The sequence below is a fragment of the Carcharhinus amblyrhynchos genome, unplaced genomic scaffold (genome assembly GCF_965287045.1).
Source record: "Carcharhinus amblyrhynchos unplaced genomic scaffold, sCarAmb.v2.hapA scaffold_65, whole genome shotgun sequence".
NCBI lineage: Eukaryota > Metazoa > Chordata > Chondrichthyes > Carcharhiniformes > Carcharhinidae > Carcharhinus > Carcharhinus amblyrhynchos.
Genome location: NW_027649805.1, coordinates 456,595 through 476,224, shown reverse-complemented (window position 1 = coordinate 476,224; position 19,630 = coordinate 456,595). Strand labels below are relative to the sequence as shown.

The 19,630-nt window shown below is 47.2% G+C and overlaps 1 protein-coding gene across 3 annotated transcripts in view; it reads left to right on the top strand.

Moving 5' to 3' along the window:
• Window positions 1-4,812: 4,812 nt before the first annotated feature.
• u2af1 (U2 small nuclear RNA auxiliary factor 1) overlaps window positions 4,813-19,630 on the top strand; it is a 93,939-nt gene continuing 79,121 nt past the window's right edge. For 2 of the 3 annotated variants that reach the window (XM_080182550.1, XM_080182549.1), the window contains exons 1-2: window positions 4,813-4,911; window positions 8,967-9,054. In XM_080182550.1, coding sequence (XP_080038676.1) covers window positions 4,868-4,911; window positions 8,967-9,054 — 132 coding nt within the window. In that variant the 5' untranslated portion in view covers window positions 4,813-4,867. Of the gene's footprint in view, window positions 4,912-8,966; window positions 9,055-18,795; window positions 18,863-19,630 lie in introns of all 3 variants that reach the window. The other variant, XM_080182552.1, reaches the window with a different exon arrangement.

The following is a 19,630-nucleotide window of genomic DNA, read 5'->3' as shown; positions in this document are numbered from 1 at the left end:
TAATATTGGAATAGTTTAGGTTAGAGGGTCATTAGATTGGTTCCACTGGTCGGTGCAACATAGAACATAGAACATTACAGCGCAGAACAGGCCCTTCGGCCCACGATGTTGCGCCGACCAGTTACAAAACAATGACCCACTAACCTAAACCAATCCCTTCTCGTCCATAAACCTATCCACGGATCTCTTAAACGCCCCCAACCTAGGCGCATTTACAACTGCAGCAGGCAGGGCATTCCAATCCCTCACCACCCTCTGGGTAAAGAACCTACCCCTGACATCCGTCCTATAACTACCACCCCTTAATTTAAAGCCATGCCCCCTCGTGCTAGATTTCTCCATCAGAGGAAAAAGGCTATCACTATCCACCCTATCTAAACCCCTAATCATCTTATATGTTTCAATAAGATCCCCTCTTAGCCGCCTTCTTTCTAGCAAAAACAACCCCAAATCCCTCAGCCTCTCCTCATAGGACCTCCCCTCCACACCAGGCAACATCCTGGTAAACCTCCTCTGCACCCTCTCCAAAGCCTCCACATCCTTCCTATAATGTGGGGACCAGAACTGCACACAGTACTCCATGTGCGGCCGCACCAGAGTTGTGTACAGTTGCAACATGACGCTGCGACTCCTAAATTCAATCCCCCTACCAATAAACGCCAAGACACCGTATGCCTTCTTAACAACCTTATCTACTTGATTCCCAACTTTCAGGGATCTATGTACACATACACCTAGATCCCTCTGCTCATCCACACTATTCAAAGTCCTCCCGTTAGCCCTATACTCAACACATCTGTTATTCCTACCAAAGTGAATTACCTCACACTTCTCCGCATTAAACTCCATCCGCCACCTCTCGGCCCAGCTCTGCAACCTGTCTAAGTCTTCCTGCAAACTATGACACCCTTCCTCACTATCTACCACACCTCCGACTTTGGTGTCATCAGCAAACTTACTAATCCACCCAACTATACCCTCATCCAGATCATTAATAAAAATTACAAACAGCAGTGGCCCCAAAACAGATCCCTGAGGCACACCACTCGTAACCGAACTTCATGATGAATATTTACCATCAACCACCACCCTCTGTCTCCTATCTGCTAGCCAATTCCTGATCCAATTTCCTGGACTACCCTCAATCCCATACATCTGCATTTTCTGCAGAAGCCTACCATGGTGAACCTTATCAAACGCCTTACTAAAATCCATATATACCACGTCCACTGCCTTACCCCTATCCACCTCTTTGGTCACTTTCTCAAAAAACTCAATAAGGTTAGTAAGGCACGACCTACCCGCCACAAAACCATGCTGACTATCTCCAATCAATTCATTACTCTCCAAATAACTATAAATCCTATCCCTAATAATTTTTTCTAAAACCTTGCCCACAACAGAAGTGAGACTCACCAGTCTATAATTCCCGGGGAAGTCTCTGTTCCCCTTCTTAAACAATGGGACAACATTCGCTATCCTCCAATCTTCCGGTACTATACCAGAGGCCAACGACGACCTGAAGATCAGAGCCAGAGGCTCTGCAATCACTTCTCTTGCCTCCCAGAGAATCCTGGGGTAAATCCCATCCGGACCAGGGGACTTATCTATTTTCAGACCCTCCAGAATATCCAGCACATCCTCCTTATCAACTGCAACACTGTCAATTCTACTCCCCTGCAATCCAGTGTCCTCCTCAGCTATATCCATGTCCCCTTGCGTGAACACCAAAGAGAAATATTGGTTCAATGCCTCTCCAATCTCCTCCGGTTCCACACATAACTTCCCTCTGCTGTCTATAACTGGCCCTAATTTTGCCCTTACCAACCTTCTGTTCTTAACATACCTATAGAACGCCTTAGGATTCTCCTTAACCCTATCAGCCAAAGTCTTCTCATGTCCTCTTTTAGCCCTTCTTAGCTCACTCTTCAACTCCCTCCTAGCCAATCTAAAGTTTTCTAGTGCACTACCCGAGCCCTCACGTCTCATCCGAACATAAGCCTCCTTTTTCCTCTTAACCAACGAAAAAACAGTTTGAGTCATGTTGAGATCAAAAAGGAGGAGGTATTGGGTTCTTGAGAAATAAGTCCCCAGGGTATGATGGGATATACCCCAGAATGCTGAGAGAGGCAAGGGAGGAAATCACTGGGGCCTTGAGAGAAATCTTTGTATCCTCACTGGCTCCAGGGGAGGTCCCAGAGGATTGGAGAATAGCCAATGTTGTCCCTTTGTTTAAGAAGGGTAGGAAGAATAATCCAGGTAATTACAGCCAGTGAGCCTTTCATCAGTGGTAGGGAAATTATTAACATAGAACATTACAGCACAGTACAGGCCTTTCGGCCCTCAATGTGCTGTAATGTTCTTTGTTAATAATTTCCCTACCACTGATGAAAGGCTCACTGGCTGTAATTACCTGGATTATTCTTCCTACCCTTCTTAAACAAAGGGACAACATTGGCTATTCTCCAATCCTCTGGGACCTCCCCTGGAGCCAGTGAGGATACAAAGATTTCTCTCAAGGCCCCAGTGATTTCCTCCCTTGCCTCTCTCAGCATTCTGGGGTATATCCCATCATACCCTGGGGACTTATTTCTCAAGAACCCAATACCTCCTCCTTTTTGATCTCAACATGACTCAAACTGTCTACACGTCCTTCCCCAGGCTCATCATCCACCAAGTCCTTCTCTTTGGTGAATACTGACGCAAGGTACTCATTTAATACCTCATCCATTTCCTCTGGCTCCAAGCTTAGATTCCCTCCCTTGTCCTTGAGTGGGCCAACCCTCTTGCTGTTTATATATGTATGAAAAGCCTTGAGATTTTCCTTAATCCTGCTGACCAATGCGTTTTCCTGACCCCATTTAGCCATCCGTTCTCCTTGCTTAAGTTTCTTTCTACTTTCCTTGTATTCCACACTTGCTTTGTCTCCTAGCTTTGACAAATGCTTCCTTTTTCTCTTTGACTAGGCTCACAATATCTCTCGTTATCCAAGGTTTCCAAAACTTGCCATATTTATCCTTCATCCTTCATCCTTACAGGAATGTGCTGGTCCTGAATCCCTGTCAATTTACACTTAAAATCCTTCCACATGCCAGATGTTGATCAACCCCCACATCCCCCCTTCCCCCGACCCCCCACATCCCCCCTTCCCCCCCCAACATCCCCCCTTCCCCTCATCACCCACATCCCCCCTCCCTCCCTCACATCCCCCCTCCCTCCACCACATCCCCCTTCCCCCCTCCCCCCCACATCCCCTTCCCCACATCCCCCCACCCCACATCCCCCTTCCCCCCCCACATACCCCCCACCCCACATCCCCCCTTCCCCCCCCCACATACCCCCCACCCCACATCCCCCCTTCCCCCCCACATCCCCCCACCCCACATCCCCCCTTCCCCCCCACATCCCCCCTTCCCCCCCACATCCCCACACCCCCCCTTCCCCCACCCCACATCCCCCCTTCCCCCCACCCCACATCCCCCCTTCCCCCCCACCCCACATCCCCCTTCCCCCCCACCCCACATCCCCCCCCACCCCACATCCCCTTCCCCCCCCACCCCACATCCCCCTTCCCCCCCCACCCCACATCCCCTCTTCCCCCCACCCCACATCCCCCCTTCCCCCCCACCCCACATCCCCCCTTCCCCCCCCACCCCACATCCCCCCTTCCCTTCCCCCCCCCACATACCCCCTTCCCCCCCACATACCCCCCACCCCACATCCCCCCTTCCCCCCCACCCCACATCCCCCCTTCCCCCCCCACCCCACATCCCCCCTTCCCCCCCACCCCACATCCCCCCTTCCCCCCCCCACATCCCCCTTCCCCCCCACATCCCCCCTTCCCCCCCCACCCCACATCCCCCCTTCCCCCCCCACCCCACATCCCCCCTTCCCCCCCCACCCCACATCCCCCCTTCCCCCCCCACCCCACATCCCCCCTTCCCCCCCCACCCCACATCCCCCCTTCCCCCCCACCCCACATCCCCCCTTCCCCCCACCCCACATCCCCCCTTCCCCCCCACATACCCCCCACCCCACATCCGCCCTTCCCCCCCACCCCACATCCGCCCTTCCCCCCACCCCACATCCCCGTTCCCCCCCACCCCCCTCCCTTCCCCCCAACCCCCTCTCCATTCCCCCCAATCCCCCTCTCTCCCTTCCCCCCAATCCCCCTCTCTCCCTTCCCCCCACATCCCCCCCACCGCCCACGTCTCACCCCCCTTATCTCCCCCCACCACATCCCCCCCACCCCTTCCCCCCCCACCCCCCCACATCCCTTCCCCCCCCACCCCCCCACCCCCCCACATCCCTTCCCCCCCCCACCCCCCCACATCCCTTCCCCCCCCACCCCCCCACATCCCTTCCCCCCCCCACCCCCCCACATCCCTTCCCCCCCACACACATCCCCCGCCCCTCCCCCCACATCCCCCGCCCCTCCCCCCCACATCCCCCCCCCTCCCCCCCACATCCCCCCCCTCCCCCCCACATCCCCCCCCTCCCCCCCACATCCCCCCCCCCCACGTCCCCCACCCCTCCCCCCCCCCACGTCCCCCACCCCTCCCCCCCCCCACGTCCCCCCACCCCTCCCCCCCCCCACGTCCCCCACCCCTCCCCCCCCCACGTCCCCCACCCCTCCCCCCCACATCCCCCCACCCACATCCCCCCACCCACGCCCCCCCTACCCTCCCCCACCCACTCCCCCCCTACCCCCCCAACAGCCCACACTCCCCCTTCCCCATTCCAAATTCCAGCCAATCAGCGTGAGGAACGTCACACGCAATCGCGTGCGTGCAGTGTGACGTACTGACGGTACGGTGACGTTTGGCCGGAAGTGGTGACGTGAAGCGCGGGCCGAGAGGGGCGCAAGATGGCGGAGTATCTGGCCTCGATTTTCGGCACCGAAAAAGACAAGTGAGTGCAGCCGGGGAGACAAGCCTGGAGCGCGGCTGGAGCGGTGCTCTCTCGCTTTACACCTCGACCGCGAGAGGATGGAGCTCTTCGGAGGTCCGCGACCTGCGCGGCGCAGCGGCTGCTCATTAATCAGATCGCGCGGACAATGGAGCCTGGGCCTAGGCCTAGGCCTGGGCCTGGCTGCCGCCTCCATCCGCACTGAGGCTGGCGCTTGGAAGCCAGTGGCCTCGGCCCGGATCGGGGGAAGCCTCATTCCGCCCTGAGGCTGGCGCTCCGAAGCCAGCAGAGCCGGCTCGGGGGAGGGGGTGGTGTTGGTGTCCTTCCCCCACCGCCGAACATGCTGGAAAGTCTCAGCAGGTCAAACAGCCCCCGTGGAGACAGAGCGGAGTCTGGATGACCCTCAGAGCTTGGGGAGTGGGGTGGGCACTCCTCCGCTCCTGTTTCTGTCCTTTTAATAACGCTTGAAAAGGAGAAAAGGCAATCTGAAAGTCTTTTAAAGTATTAAAGATGCTAAAAGACATAGGTTTAATTACCCATGGAGATTGAGGGTATGGTTGAAGAACTAAATGAATACTTGTATTTGCCTTTAGCAATTCACTGCTTTCTTTGGCCAATTTAAACAGGTATTAAATAGGCTGGTTCTACAATACTCCAAAGTTTATTAGCCAATGCTCGGGATGGGCTGCATTTAAGGACCAAGGGCAGTCGGAAGAAATTAGTTTAACTTGACTTCATGTTTGGCACAACATGGTGGTCTGACGGGCCTGTTCCTGTGTTGTACTGTTCTATGCTCTGAAGATATGAGGGAGGTGAGTGTAAATTATGGAGGAACTGGTCCCTTAATCATCTTATTGTGGGGACTAGAGAATTGCAAATGTGGCACTCTGCTCAAAAGAGGGTGAAAACGTAGGTTAGTCAGTGGAAAAGCTTTTACATATGACCACCCTGGGCAATTGATAGGTACTTGAACAAATGTGAATTAAGGGAAGCTAGCACAGATTTGTTAAGGCATTTTTTAAGTAGGATATGATCAATCTTCCTAATTTGTCAAGTGCAAGAGTTACATTTTTTATCCCATGTTTATTTTGGAGCTTGTGTTAGATGTGGAATTTAGTTTTAGTAAAGTCACTATAATCTCAGATGACCGCAGGCTGCCCTCCCCTCTGAGGGGGAGAGCTAACTGGTGGTGATTGGACCTGAAAATCACCACACTTCAAGGTGAGGCAAGGTTGAGAAGTGGGGCTTTCATGAATCACCTCAGCTGGTATAGGAATTGAATCTGCACTATTGGTGTTTTACTGCATCACTAACCAGCTGTCCAGCCAACTGAGCTAAACTGACCCTTTTCAGTCTTTTTAGTAGAAGTGTGTCAGATGATACTCTTAAATTCGCAACTTACTTTTATGCAACACTATTTTCACTGTGATTCACCACATCCTATGATGTGTAGCTGCCTGCCACACCAAATATTAAAATTACTCAATAAAAGCTGCAGATGCTGGAACCTGAAACCAAAAGACAAAAAAATGCTGGAAAATCAAAGCAGGTCTGGCAGCACCTGTAAGGAGAGAAAAGAGCTGATGTTTCGAGTCCAGGTGACCCTTTGTCAAAGTTAAAAGACATAGAAAATGTGAGATATTTATAAAACAGTGAAGATGGGTGGGAGGGAAAGACATGAGGAAATCCTGCCAGAGAGAAGTACTACTACTTCAGGATAGGCATTCCTGGAAGAGAAGTGGTAGTGAATTAAACACTGGATAAAAGCAAATCACCATGGATGTTGGAATCCAAAACCAAAAGAGAAAAATGCTGGAAAATCTCTGCACTTCCAACCAATCACAGCTGCAGTGACTGAGCTGCTTCTCAAATCACTTTTACATAAGAACATAAGAAATAGGAGCAGGAGTAGGCCATCTAGCCCTTCGAGCCTGCCCTGCCATTCAATAAGATCATGGCTGATCTGAAGTGGATCAGTTCCCCTTTCCCGCTTTCTCCCCATAACATTTAATTCCCTTGTCTATCAGAAACCTATCTACCTGTGACTTAAATATATTCAGCGAGGTAGCCTCCACCACTTCAATGGGCAGAGAATTCCAGAGATTCACCTCCCTCTTAAGAGGAAGAAGTTCCTCCTCAACTCTGTTCTAAACTGCTCCCCCTCCCTGCCCAAACTTATTTTGAGGCTGTGCCCTCTAGTTCTGGTTTCCTTTCTGAATGGAAAGAATCTCTCTACCTCTACCCTACCTAGCCCCTTCATTATCTTGTAAGTCTCTATAAGACCCCCCCGCAGCCTTCTAAACTCCGAGTACAGGCCTGGTCTATTTAATCTCTCCTCATAAGCTAACCCCCTCACCTCCAGTATCAGCCTGGTGAGCCTTCTCTGTACTCCCTCCAAGACCAATATATCCTTTTGCAAATAAGGGGACCAAAACTGCACACAGTACTCCAGTTGCGCCCTCACCGTTTCCTTGTACAGTTGCAGCAAGACCTCCCTACTTTTATATTCTATCCCCCTCGCTATAAAGGCCAGCATCCCATTTGCCTTCTTGATCACCTGCAGACTGGGTTTTTGTGACTCATGTACAAGGACCCCCCAGGTCCCTCTGCACTGTAGCATGCTGCAGCTTTTCGCCTTTTAAATAATATTCCATTCTACTGTTATTTCTTCCAAGTGGATAACCTTACATTTGCTAACGTTATACTACATCTGCCAGATCCTTGCCCACTCTCTCAGCCTATCCAGATCTCTCTGCAGACTTTCCGGGTCCTCCACGCAATTTGCTTTTCCACTCATCTTCGTGTCGTCAGCAAATTTTGTTATCCTACACTCAGCCCCCTCCTCCAGATCGTCTATGTAAATGGTAAACAGTTGAGGCCCCAGCACCAATCCCTGTGGCACGCCACTAGTCACCAACTGCCAACCAGAAAAGCATCCATTGACTCCTACTCTCTGCTTCCTGTTAGACAACCAACCCTCAATCCACGCTAACACCTTACCCCCAACTCCGTGTACCCCAACCTTCTGCAGCAACCTTTTGTGAGGCACCTTATCGAACGCCTTCTGGAAATCTGAAAACACCGCATCCACCGGTTCCCCTCTGTCAACCGCAATAGTCACATCTTCATAAAAATCCAGTAAATTCGTCAAACACAACTTCTTCACGAATCTGTGCTGCATCTGCTTGACTGAATCATTCTTTTCTAAGTGTCCTGCTGTTTTTTCTTTAATGATGGATTCCAGCATTTTCCCAACTATGGACGTTAAGCTAACTGGCCTGTAGTTCCCTGCCTTTTGTCTGCTGCCTTTTTTGAACAGCGGCGTAACAGTAGCTGTTTTCCAATCCGCCAGCACTTCCCCAGAGTCCAGCAAATTTTGATAAATAACTACTAACGCATCTGCTATTACTTCTGCCATTTCTTTCAGTACCCTGGGATGCATTCCATCCGGTCCTGGGGACTTGTCTACCTTCGTCCTGTTAGTCTACCAAGCACTATCTCTCTAGTAACAGTAATTGTATTAAGGACCTCATCTCCTACCAACCCTCTATCTTTAATATTCGGTAAACTATTTGTGTCCTCCTCCGTGAAGACCGACACAAAAAACTTATTTAAAGTCTCAGCCATTTCCTCGTTTCCCACCATTAAATCCCCCCCCCCGTCTTCCAAGGGCACAACATTCACTCTAGCCAGTCTTCTCCTCTTTATATATTTGTAAAAACTTTCACTATCATTTTATATATTTCGAGCTATACCTGCATCACTGTAACTTTTGCATGTTATAGTGATGCAGGTAAACCACCCAATGAGTGAGTGACGTGTACAGGTGAGAGTTGTACTTGCATCAGAGGGCGATCCTAGAGGATTTTTGGTTTGATTGCTCCGGCTGTTGCATCAAAATGTTTTTAACTTTAAGTCAAATGCAGATTTGAGGTCCTGGACGGAAAGACTATCTGGAGTCCTGTGGAGCACGAAACTCGAATCCGAGTATTAAATGTATGGAAATATTGAGATTCAGTGTTAATGCTATACTGAATAAATGTGTCCTCTTGTAACAGGGTCAACTGTTCATTTTATTTTAAAATTGGAGCCTGTCGTCATGGAGATAGATGTTCACGTTTGCATAACAAGCCAACTTTCAGTCAGGTGAGTTTGCAGTATATTCATAATGCAAATGTTTATATTCAACAGCCCTCGAGAACTGTTATTCATACATGGAACAAGCCAAAGATGGTGTACACTACACTATTTTCCCATTGCTAAAATTATTGTTTTCTGCTGTTAAATCTGTTTGGTTTCAGTAAGCCATTCTTGTGTTTTGTATCTGTCTGTCTTTTGAAATATTGGAATCACGGCTCTGAACGCGGTTCTGGAACCTGGCTACCGGTTAATGGGAGTGCCAAGTTGGCCTATGATCTTCCGGTTTTTCCTTAGAACTTGGCTACAAATGGCCAATCCACCTTTTTGTGAAGCTCAAAAAAAGACACCTTAGGAAGAGCAGCCAGACTCCTTGTCTGCTTCTGACTTCTGAAATTGTGCTGTACCAATGGTGCGAGCTGTACCATGTTGTGGTCCCTGTACTGACCCCTGATGCTCACCCCTAGCCACTGATTATATAATGCACACTGAAATCCTCAAGCTCGCCCAACAGTACCAAGGGAACACCTGAGCAGAATAGTTTTCCTGTCCAGAGGTTGTTAAACTAACATTGTGTGTCATCATATATAATTGTGCCTAAAATTTGATTCAAACTCAAATTTTGACTTTTAAGCCAGCTCTGCTAAGGAACTTGACAAAGTGAAATTGAGCCAAACCTGCCATGATTGCTATCTCTACCCATGTTGTGGAGATATCAAATGCTGGGGGCACAGTGGTTAGCACAGCTGCCTCACAGCGACAAGGACCCGGGTTCATTTCCCAGCTTGGGTCACTGTGCGGACTCTGCACGTTTTCCCTCTGTCTGCATGGGTTTCCTCCCACAGTCCAGTGATGTGCAGGTTAGGTAGATTAGCCATGATAAATGCACAGGCTCGTGGGGATAGGGTGGGCAGGGGCTGTAGGTCTGGGTAAAATGCTGAGATGGTGCTGACTTGATTGGCCAAATGGCCGCCTCCTGTACTGTAGGGATTATATGACCAGTCCTATTGATTTTGAATAGCTGTAAGTTTTGTAATTTGACTTTTGAGAGTCTAAATCTAATAGTTTCGTGAGATGGAATGATAGTAGAATTTGAATGCAGCGCAAGCATTCTGCTTAAAGAAACAGGTTAAAGACATTAAGCTAGTCTGTGGTTATGAAATTCTTGAGTTGGCCAGGATTGACACAGATGTTTAAATAGTCCTGAGCTCTACAGCTCAAATCTGTATATAGAACATTACAGCGCAGAACAGGCCCTTCGGCCCACGATGTTGCGCCGACCAGTTAAAAAAAAACAATGACCCACTAATCTAAACCAATCCCTTCTGGTCCATAAACCTATCCACGGATCTCTTAAACGCCCCCAAACTAGGCGCATTTACAACCGCAGCAGGCAGGGCATTCCAATCCCTCACCACCCTCTGGGTAAAGAACCTACCCCTGACATCCGTCCTATAACTACCCCCCCTTAATTTAAAGCCATGCCCCCTCATGCTAGCTTTCTCCATGCGAGGAAAAAGGCTATCGCTATCCACCCTATCTAAACCCTCTAATCATCTTATATGTTTCAATAAGATCCCCTCTTAGCCGCCTTCTTTCTAGCGAAAACAACCCCAAATCCCTCAGTCTCTCCTCATAGGACCTCCCCTCCATACCAGGCAACATCCTGGTAAACCTCCTCTGCACCCTCTCCAAAGCCTCCACATCCTTCCTGTAATGTGGGGACCAGAACTGCACACAGTACTCCAAGTGCGGCCGCACCAGAGTTGTGTACAGTTGCAACATGACGCTGCGACTCCTAAATTCAATCCCCCTACCAATAAACGCCAAGACACTGTATGCCTTCTTAACAACCTTATCTACTTGACTCCCAACTTTCAGGGATCTATGTACACATACACCTAGATCCCTCTGTTCATCCACACTATTCAAAGTCCTCCCGTTAGCCCTATACTCAACACATCTGTTATTCCTACCAAAGTGAATCACCTCACACTTCTCTGCATTAAACTCCATCCGCCACCTCTCGGCCCAGCTCTGCAACCTGTCTAAGTCTCCCTGCAAACTATGACACCCTTCCTCACAATCTACCACACCTCCGACTTTGGTGTCATCAGCAAATTTACTAATCCACCCAGCTATACCCTCATCCAGATCATTAATAAAAATTACAAACAGCAGTGGCCCCAAAACAGACCCCTGAGGCACACCACTCGTAACCGAACTCCATGACGAATATTTACCATCAACCACCACCCTCTGTCTCCTATCTGCTAGCCAATTCCTGATCCAATTTCCTGGACTACCCTCAATCCCATACATCTGCATTTTCTGCAGAAGCCTACCATGGTGAACCTTATCAAACGCCGTACTAAAATCCATATATACCACGTCAACTGCCTTACCCCCATCCTCCTCTTTGGTCACTTCCTCAAAAAACTCAATAAGGTTAGTAAGGCACGACCTACCTGCTACAAAACCATGCTGACTATCTCCAATCAATTCATTACTCTCCAAATAACTATAAATCCTATCCCTAATACTTTTTTCTAAAACCTTGCCCACAACAGAAGTAAGACTCACCGGTCTATAATTCCCGGGGAAGTCTCTGTTCCCCTTCTTAAACAATGGGACAACATTCGCTATCCTCCAATCTTCCGGTACTATACCAGAGGCCAACGACGACCTGAAGATCAGAGCCAGAGGCTCTGCAATCACCTCTCTTGCCTCCCAGAGAATCCTGGGGTAAATCCCATCCGGACCAGGGGACTTATCTATTTTCAAACCCTCTAGAACTCTAAACTCGCTAGAGTTTAGAAGAATGAGGGGAGATCTCATTGAGACGTATAAGATGATGAATGGAATGGATAGGATAGAGGTGGAGAGACTCTTCCCGCTCAAAAAAGACAGTAGGACTAGGGGGCACAGCCTCAAGATAAAGGGGAGGCGGTTTAGAACGGAGTTGAGGAGGAACTTCTTCACTCAAAGGGTGGTGAATCTCTGGAATTCTCTGCCCGTTGAAGTGGTGGAGGCTGCCTCGCTAAATATTTTTAAGAAGCGGGTTGATGGGTTCTTGATAAGAGAGGGGATTAAGGGTTATGGGGAGAGGGCGGGAAAGTGGAACTGAGCCACAACAGATCAGCCATGATCTTATTGAATGGCGGGGCAGGCTCGAAGGGCTAGATGGCCTACTCCTGCTCCTATTTCTTATGTTCTTATGTTCTTAGAATATCCAGCACATCCCCCTTATCAACTGCAATACTTTCTATTTTACACCCCTGCAACCCAGTGTCGTCCTCAGCTATATTCATGTCCCCCTGCGTGAACACCGAAGAGAAATATTGGTTCAATGCCTCACCAATCTCTTCCGGTTCCACACACAATTTCCCTCTACTGTCTGTAACTGGCCCTAATCTTGCCCTAACCAACCTTCTGTTCTTGACATACCTATAGAACGCCTTAGGATTCTCCTTAATCCTATCAGCCAAAGTCTTCTCATGTCCTCTTTTAGCCCTTCTTAACTCACTATTCAACTCCCTCCTAGCCAATCTAAAGCTTTCTAATGCACTACCTGAGCCCTCAAGCCTCATCCGAACATAAGCCTCCTTTTTCTTTTTAACCAATGAATCAACTTTTTTAGTGCACCACGGTTCCCTAGCCCTACCAAATCCCCCTTGCCTGACAGGGACATACCTATCACGGACTCGCAGTAGCTGCTCCTTGAAAAAACTCCACACTTCGGATGTTCCCAGTCCCTGTAATCTCCTAGTCCAACCTATGCTTCCTAATTCTCTCTTAATAGCCTCATAATTACCCTTCCCCCAGCTAAAACTACTGACCCGAGGTTCATGCCTATCCCTTTCCATCACTAAGGTGAACGTAACCGAATTGTGGTCACTATCACCAAAATGCACACCAACTTCCAAGTCTAGCACCTGGTCTGGCTCATTTCCCAGCACCAAATCCAATATAGCCTCACCTCTAGTTGGCCTATCTACATACTGAGTCAAAAAACCTTCCTGCACGCTTTGTACAAAAACTGACCCCTCTAACGAGCTAGAGCTATAGCAATTCCAATCAATATTAGTAAAATTAAAGTTCCTCATAACAATTACCCTATTACTTTCACTCCTAACCAGGATCGTCTCCGCAATCCTTTCCTCAACCTCTCTAGAACTTTTAGGTCTATAAAAGACTCCCAACAGGGTGACCTCTCCTCTCCTATTTCTAATCTCCGCCCATACTACCTCAACAGACAAGTCCTCATCAAACTTCCTCTCCGACACTGTGATACAGTCCTTGACCAGTAATGCTACCCCTCCCCCCCTTCTACCTCCTTCCCTACTCCGACTAAAGCATTTGAACCCCGGGACCTGCAACAACCATTCCTGCCCCTGCTCTATCCATGTCTCTGAAATGGCCACAACATCATCGTATAGGATCGTTTATCTGGCCTCAAAACTGCCAAGCAGATAAATCTTGGATCCACCACAATCTGGATGGCACAACGTGTTCAACTGGCTGAGTGGCCTTGTGTTCTCGTAGAGGGGCCATCGCTATAACAGAATTTTGTGCCGTGTAGCTTAAAGCTGCTACAATTGAGCTGGTGCTGCACTGACTTTCTCCTTGCTGTGCTGAGCATTCCAGAATTGATGTGCAGCTTGCCCTCTTAGTGGGTTGACTGTATCCTGTTCTAAAAGACATGGCTATGAGGCAGCTTTGTTAGGAGATAGTTAAAGCTGCAAGACAGTGAATGGCGGATGCTGATTTGTGGTTGTGATTCTGGATAAAGTGCAAAATGTGAAGGGTTGAGAAACATCGGGATTTACCAAAGTGACCATGAGAATTGCATGTATACTCAGCAAAGTTATACAAACTAAAAGTAAGAGTTGGCCACACGGGCCTTCTCTGCCATTCATTATGGTCATAATGTTGACTTTGATCGGCCCTGATTTCCCCCCCTTCCCCTTGTATCCTTTGATCCCTTTAGTCCCAAGAGCTATGTTTAATTCCTTCATGAAATCAGACCATGTTTTGGCCTCAACTACTTTCTGCAGTAGTGAATTCCATAGATTCACCACCCTCAGGTTGAAGACATTTCTTCTTATCTTAGTTCTAAAGAGTTTACCTCTTATCCTTAAACTATGACCCCTAGTCATAGGTTTAAGGTGCGAGGGGCAAGGTTTAAAGGAGACGTACGAGGCAGATTTTTTACAGAGTAGTAGATGCCTGGGACTTGTTGACGGGGGAGGTAGTGGAAGCGGATACGATAGTGACTTTTAAGGGGCGTCTTGACAAGTATATGAATAGGATGGGAATAGAGGGATATGGTCCCCAGAAGGGTAGGGGGTTTTAGTTAAGCCATGGGGCAGCATGGTCAGTGCCGGCTTGGAGGGCCGAAGGATCTGTTCCTGTGCTGCAATGTTCTTTGTTCTAGTTCTGGACTCCCCACATTGCAACCATTCCTTCTGCATCTATCCTGTTTACCAAGTGGCACAGTGGTTAGCAGTGCTGCCTTACAGCACCAGAGACCTGGGTTTGATTCCTGGTTTGGGCACTGTCTGTGTGGAGTCTGCACATTCTCCCGATGTCTGCATGGGTTTCCTCCGAGTGCTCCATTTTCTTTCCACAGTTCGAAAGTCGTGCTGGTTCGATACATTGGCTCTGCTAAATTCTCCCTCAGTGTACCTGAATAGGCACTGGAGCGTGGCGACTAGAGGATTTTCACAGTAACTTCATTGCAGTTTTAATGTAAGCTTACTTGTGACTAAAAAAAAGACTTTAAATAAACTAACTCTATTAGAATTTTATAAGTTTCTATGAGATCCCTGCTCACTCTTCTAAACTTCAATGAATACAATCTTAATTGACTTAGTCTCTCCTCATATGACAGAACTGCCATCTCAGGAATCAGCCTGGTAAACCTTCGCTGTACTCCCTCTATAGCAAAGATAAGGACACCAAAACTACACACATTATTCCAGATGTGGTCTCACCAACGACCTATAAAATTTCAGCAAAACATCCCTATCCCTATACTCAAATCCTCTCACTATGAAGGCCAACATACCATTTGCCCTCTTTACTGCCTGCTGTACCTGTGCACTTACTTTCAGTGACTGATGCACGAGGACTCCAAGGTCTTGCTGAGTATCCACCTCTCTCAATTTACACCCATTCAAATAATCTGTCTTCCTATTATTGCCACCAAGTGGAAACATCACGTTTATCCACATTAATTGCATCTGCCGTGCAGATGCCCACAAACTCAGCCTGTCCAAATCACACTGAAGCATCTCCACATCCTCCTCACAGCTCACCCTCCCACCCAACTTTGTATCAACTGCAAATTTGGAGATAATACATTTAGTTCTCTCTTCTAAATCGTTAATATATAATGTGAACAGCTGGGGTCCCAGCACAGATCCCTGCGGAACCCCACCAGTCACTGATTGCCAATTAGAAAAAAACGTATTTATTGCTATAATCTTTGCCGCCTATCTGGCAACCAGCTTTCTGTTGATCTCAATACATTGCCTGCAATCCCATGTGCTTTAACTTTACATAGCAGTCTGTTATGTGGGACCTTGTTGAAAGCCTTCTGAAAGTCTAAATAAACCAAGTCCATTGGTTCTCCTTGGTTAACTCTTATTAGTTATATCCTCGAAGAATTCCAATCGATTTGTCGAGCATGATTTCCCTTCTGTAAATCTATGCTGACTTTGATTATATCACTGCCTCCCAAATGCTGAGTTATAAAATCCTTGGTAATGGACTGTAGCGATTTCCCCAGTACTGACATTAGGCTCACTGGTCTATAGTTCCCTGTTTTCTCTCTACCTCCCTTTTTGAATAGTGGGCTTGTATTAGCTACTCTCCGATCTGTAGGGACCAGTCCAGAGTCCAAAGAATTTTGGAAAATAACCACTAATGGATCTACTATTTCCCGGGCCACTTCCTTAAGTACTCTGGGATGAAGATTATCAGGACCTGGAGATTTGCTTCATTTTCAGTGAGCAGGACCTCACTGTCTTTAATCATCGTGTGTTTCCTATTCAGCCAGGCTTGCCCTTCGCACTAACAGGAACATGCTGGTCCTGATCGCTCATTAACTCGCTTTTGAAAACCTCCCACTTGCCAGGTGTTCCTTCACCTGTGAACATTTTTGTCTAATACCATTAAAATAGGCTTTGTCCCATTTAAAACTTTTTAACTGTGGACCAGACCTATCCTTTTCCATAATGATTTTAAAATTATTAGAATTATGGTCACTGGTCCCAAAGTACTCCCCTGCTAACACTTTAGTCACTTGCTCAGTCTTGTTTCTTGAGAAGATGGGGCCTCCCCCTTCTCAACATTATCTCTAACGCACATCACTGTCGATTGTAACTCTGCACTGTTCGAACCTATTACTGCCCTAGTGTCACATTGTTTGAGTTCTCTCCCTCATAATAACTGCATAATACAGAATCTGAATCAGATTTTTGTTCCTGTTGTACATTTTTGATGCATTGTAATGGAGTTAACTATAAATGCTTCTTTTCCTCCAGACTACCTTTTGAAGAAGAGTACAAATTAAGTGCATCAGCCCTGGGGCTTTCTGATTTGTCAATGTTTGGGTTGAAGGCTGCTTCACATCTATAGGAGCATTGTTATAGTGGGTACTGTGTTGATTCCCTGCAACATCCATGAGGTTACTCTTGATCACAGACTCATCAATCAGAGTACATTTCAAATTTGTCATCAAATAAAGAAATGCAACTTATGTATTTGGTTTCCTCTTATGGTATTTCCATAGCTCCTATCTGAAGTGCTGCATGGACTTTTTAGCCTCTATTGCAATTCATTTTTGCAAATGACTGTTGAAGACCATCACTTTGCCTGATTCTGTCCCAGAAGCCTGTTAATCCTTTAGGTTAACTGCGAGAAATGTGTCTCCCTTGTTGCTCTCCCTTTCTGTCACGGCTGTTATCATGTACCCAAGCACATGAGATTTGCAACCATTTCTCTTTTTCCCTGTCTTTGTGTAAGCTTTGCTGCTGCCAGCCACTCATGGTCTCTGCCCAGCTGGCCAATTTTTATTTGCAATTACTGACCATGATGGTCATTAGACTGACTGTGAGGCACAGTAGAGTGAATCCATTCTTGTGTACACATTTTATAGCAGGAACCACTGACCAATGTTCAGGGGCTGTCCCTACTCGTATTGGAAAAGTAGACACACATCAGGAGTTGATGCTAAGGTGTCCTGGTCTGTTTCCTGCCCTTGCTTAGATACTACACTAGATGATGCATTTATTTCTGACCTATGGGAGGTGACTTTTTTATGGGGTGCATGTGGAAATAATGGAAACTCTTGTGCACCCCTACTTTGAAGCATTTTGCCTGCCTTTCATCTCTGAAACTGCTTGCTTTTCAATTTGCTGAATTAAAGTATGCATCTGTCTGTGCCCAGGATACTTTGGCTTTGTAATGGGAGGAGATGTGAAAGCCCCGTGGTTAGAGTTGTATTTTTCTATCTCGTATTAACGTAACTGGGAGTAAATCTGTGTTGTGCTTGTGCATGGGTTGCAATAGTGGCCACTTGAACTCTGCTTTCCTATCATACTAGCTGCTTGTATTTCTGCAACTAGGTATCAAAATATTTCCCCTTAAAGATCAGCTCAAATATTAATTTGAATTGCAGCTTCTATTACTGCAAGCTTTAAGAGCTTCTAATCAATGGGGTTTTTTTTATATCAATGCTTTTGCATCTTGGTGAAAGTTCTCCAGTTAAGAGTATTGCAGAATCTTCCAGGGAGGAATTGGTTTAATTTTTCAGTGGCTTTTTCTCAAAGGTGCATGACCATCGAGTGACCATAAGGGCTATGCTAACTTTAAGCTATTAGCCTTGTGTACTGACAGTGCTGGTACTTCAGGGTAGCAAAAGGTTGCTGCTGTTGAAGTGTACGCCAGGATGAAATCTGCATTCCTGAAGTAAATCTGTGTGGCACCAGATGTATCCCAGCTGTGACTTGTACTTGTGAAACATTTGGGTACTGTGGGTGTAAGAAGTTTCCAAGTGAACTGGATGGCCCAAGTTTTACTTCAGTTCCAGGGAAGGGTATGTTGTGGTCATCCTTGCTTTTGAATTCCATAACAACCTCCCTTCTGACCCATCCAATAGGTTCGTTCCCTCTGATTGCAGATTAAGTTGAGTTTCAGAAATGTATTGCTTTTTGCTCTTGGCGTGATCCCATCTGCTTCCATTTTAAGACCATAACTGCAAGCAACTTTTCCAACGTGCCCACGTTTATTGAACTTAGTGACTATTCAGCAGTAGCATGCCTGTTCAGATTTGGGCTGCAGGGACACTCTCATCACTCCCTCACGTGCTGCTGCTGCTTAGGAAGACAGTTGCAACTGATTTAATTTTAACTTTGTGAGTAGTGGTTGGGGTGGAGATTTCCGTATAAGCATTTAAACTTGCCCATCCTGGGGAAGGGAAGAAAGTGCAATCCCCATGATCAGGTTGTAAAACTAGCCAAGCTAAGGAACACTGACACAAAGTAACTTGTATTTTCCAACCCAATGAAAACTTCCTTTCCAATTGCTGCGTCTCTACCTCTAGGCTGCCATGTTGCATTGAGCTGTATGCTGGGTAGCCTCATGAATGTAGAAGTGTTTATGATCATATCAGAGTTCTCTCCACTCTGCAGTCCTCTACATTATGTGCAGCAGCCAATGGGATTTCCTTTTTTTCTTCTGCAGACCATCTTGATTCAAAACATCTACCGTAATCCCCAAAATAGTGCACAGACGGCAGACGGCTCACACTGTAAGTCCCACCATTGGAGATCTGGGGTTTCGGCCGTTTTGTAGAGCAGTATCTGTTGGTCTTTCCTGATTTGAGGCCAGCTCGAGCAAAGATGAGGCGTAATCATGACGTTGACATTGATCCAGGGCTTGATGTTCATTTCCCAACAAGCACTGCTATTCAAATCACTAAGTGTGCAACTAGGTTGGCACAGTCTTCTAGGGCACCAATATGTCCTATCCCAGTTGGGATAATTGGACATAATTAATTTGACATAAAGAAAATGTCTCCGAAAACATCAAACCCTGGTTAGTGAGTGCTAAAAGCAGTGGCTTCTAGGCACCAGGTTTGGTGCTGGAGGTGGTTCAGTAATATCAGTTTGCACTGGGTAAGTAGAGGCTTTTCAGTACTATGCATTGCTGAGATATGCCAACAACTCAAGACCAGTATTCTGATTCCGAATAACCTCAATTCTCCTTAAATTTGTGGGGATCTCATGGTATAAAATTACAAGTAGGACAATTTTTCCTGCATTGACTGAACTCGAGGTCTGTAGTGGTAAAGCTGTTAATTTCAGTGGTCCTGTGGCTGCACTTCCTGACGTGTTTAAAACAAAATGCATCAGAAAAGAAATGGTTTTGTAGATGGTGCTCACTCTAATGCATATTTGTGAGTTTCCACTTTTGGCAAATTTCTGATTGTGAGATGTGAGCTGGTGGTCCTGCTGCTGTTATATCATGATATCTCCATGTCTTCACAGCTTTTTCAGCTAGCTTCTGATGAAAATGA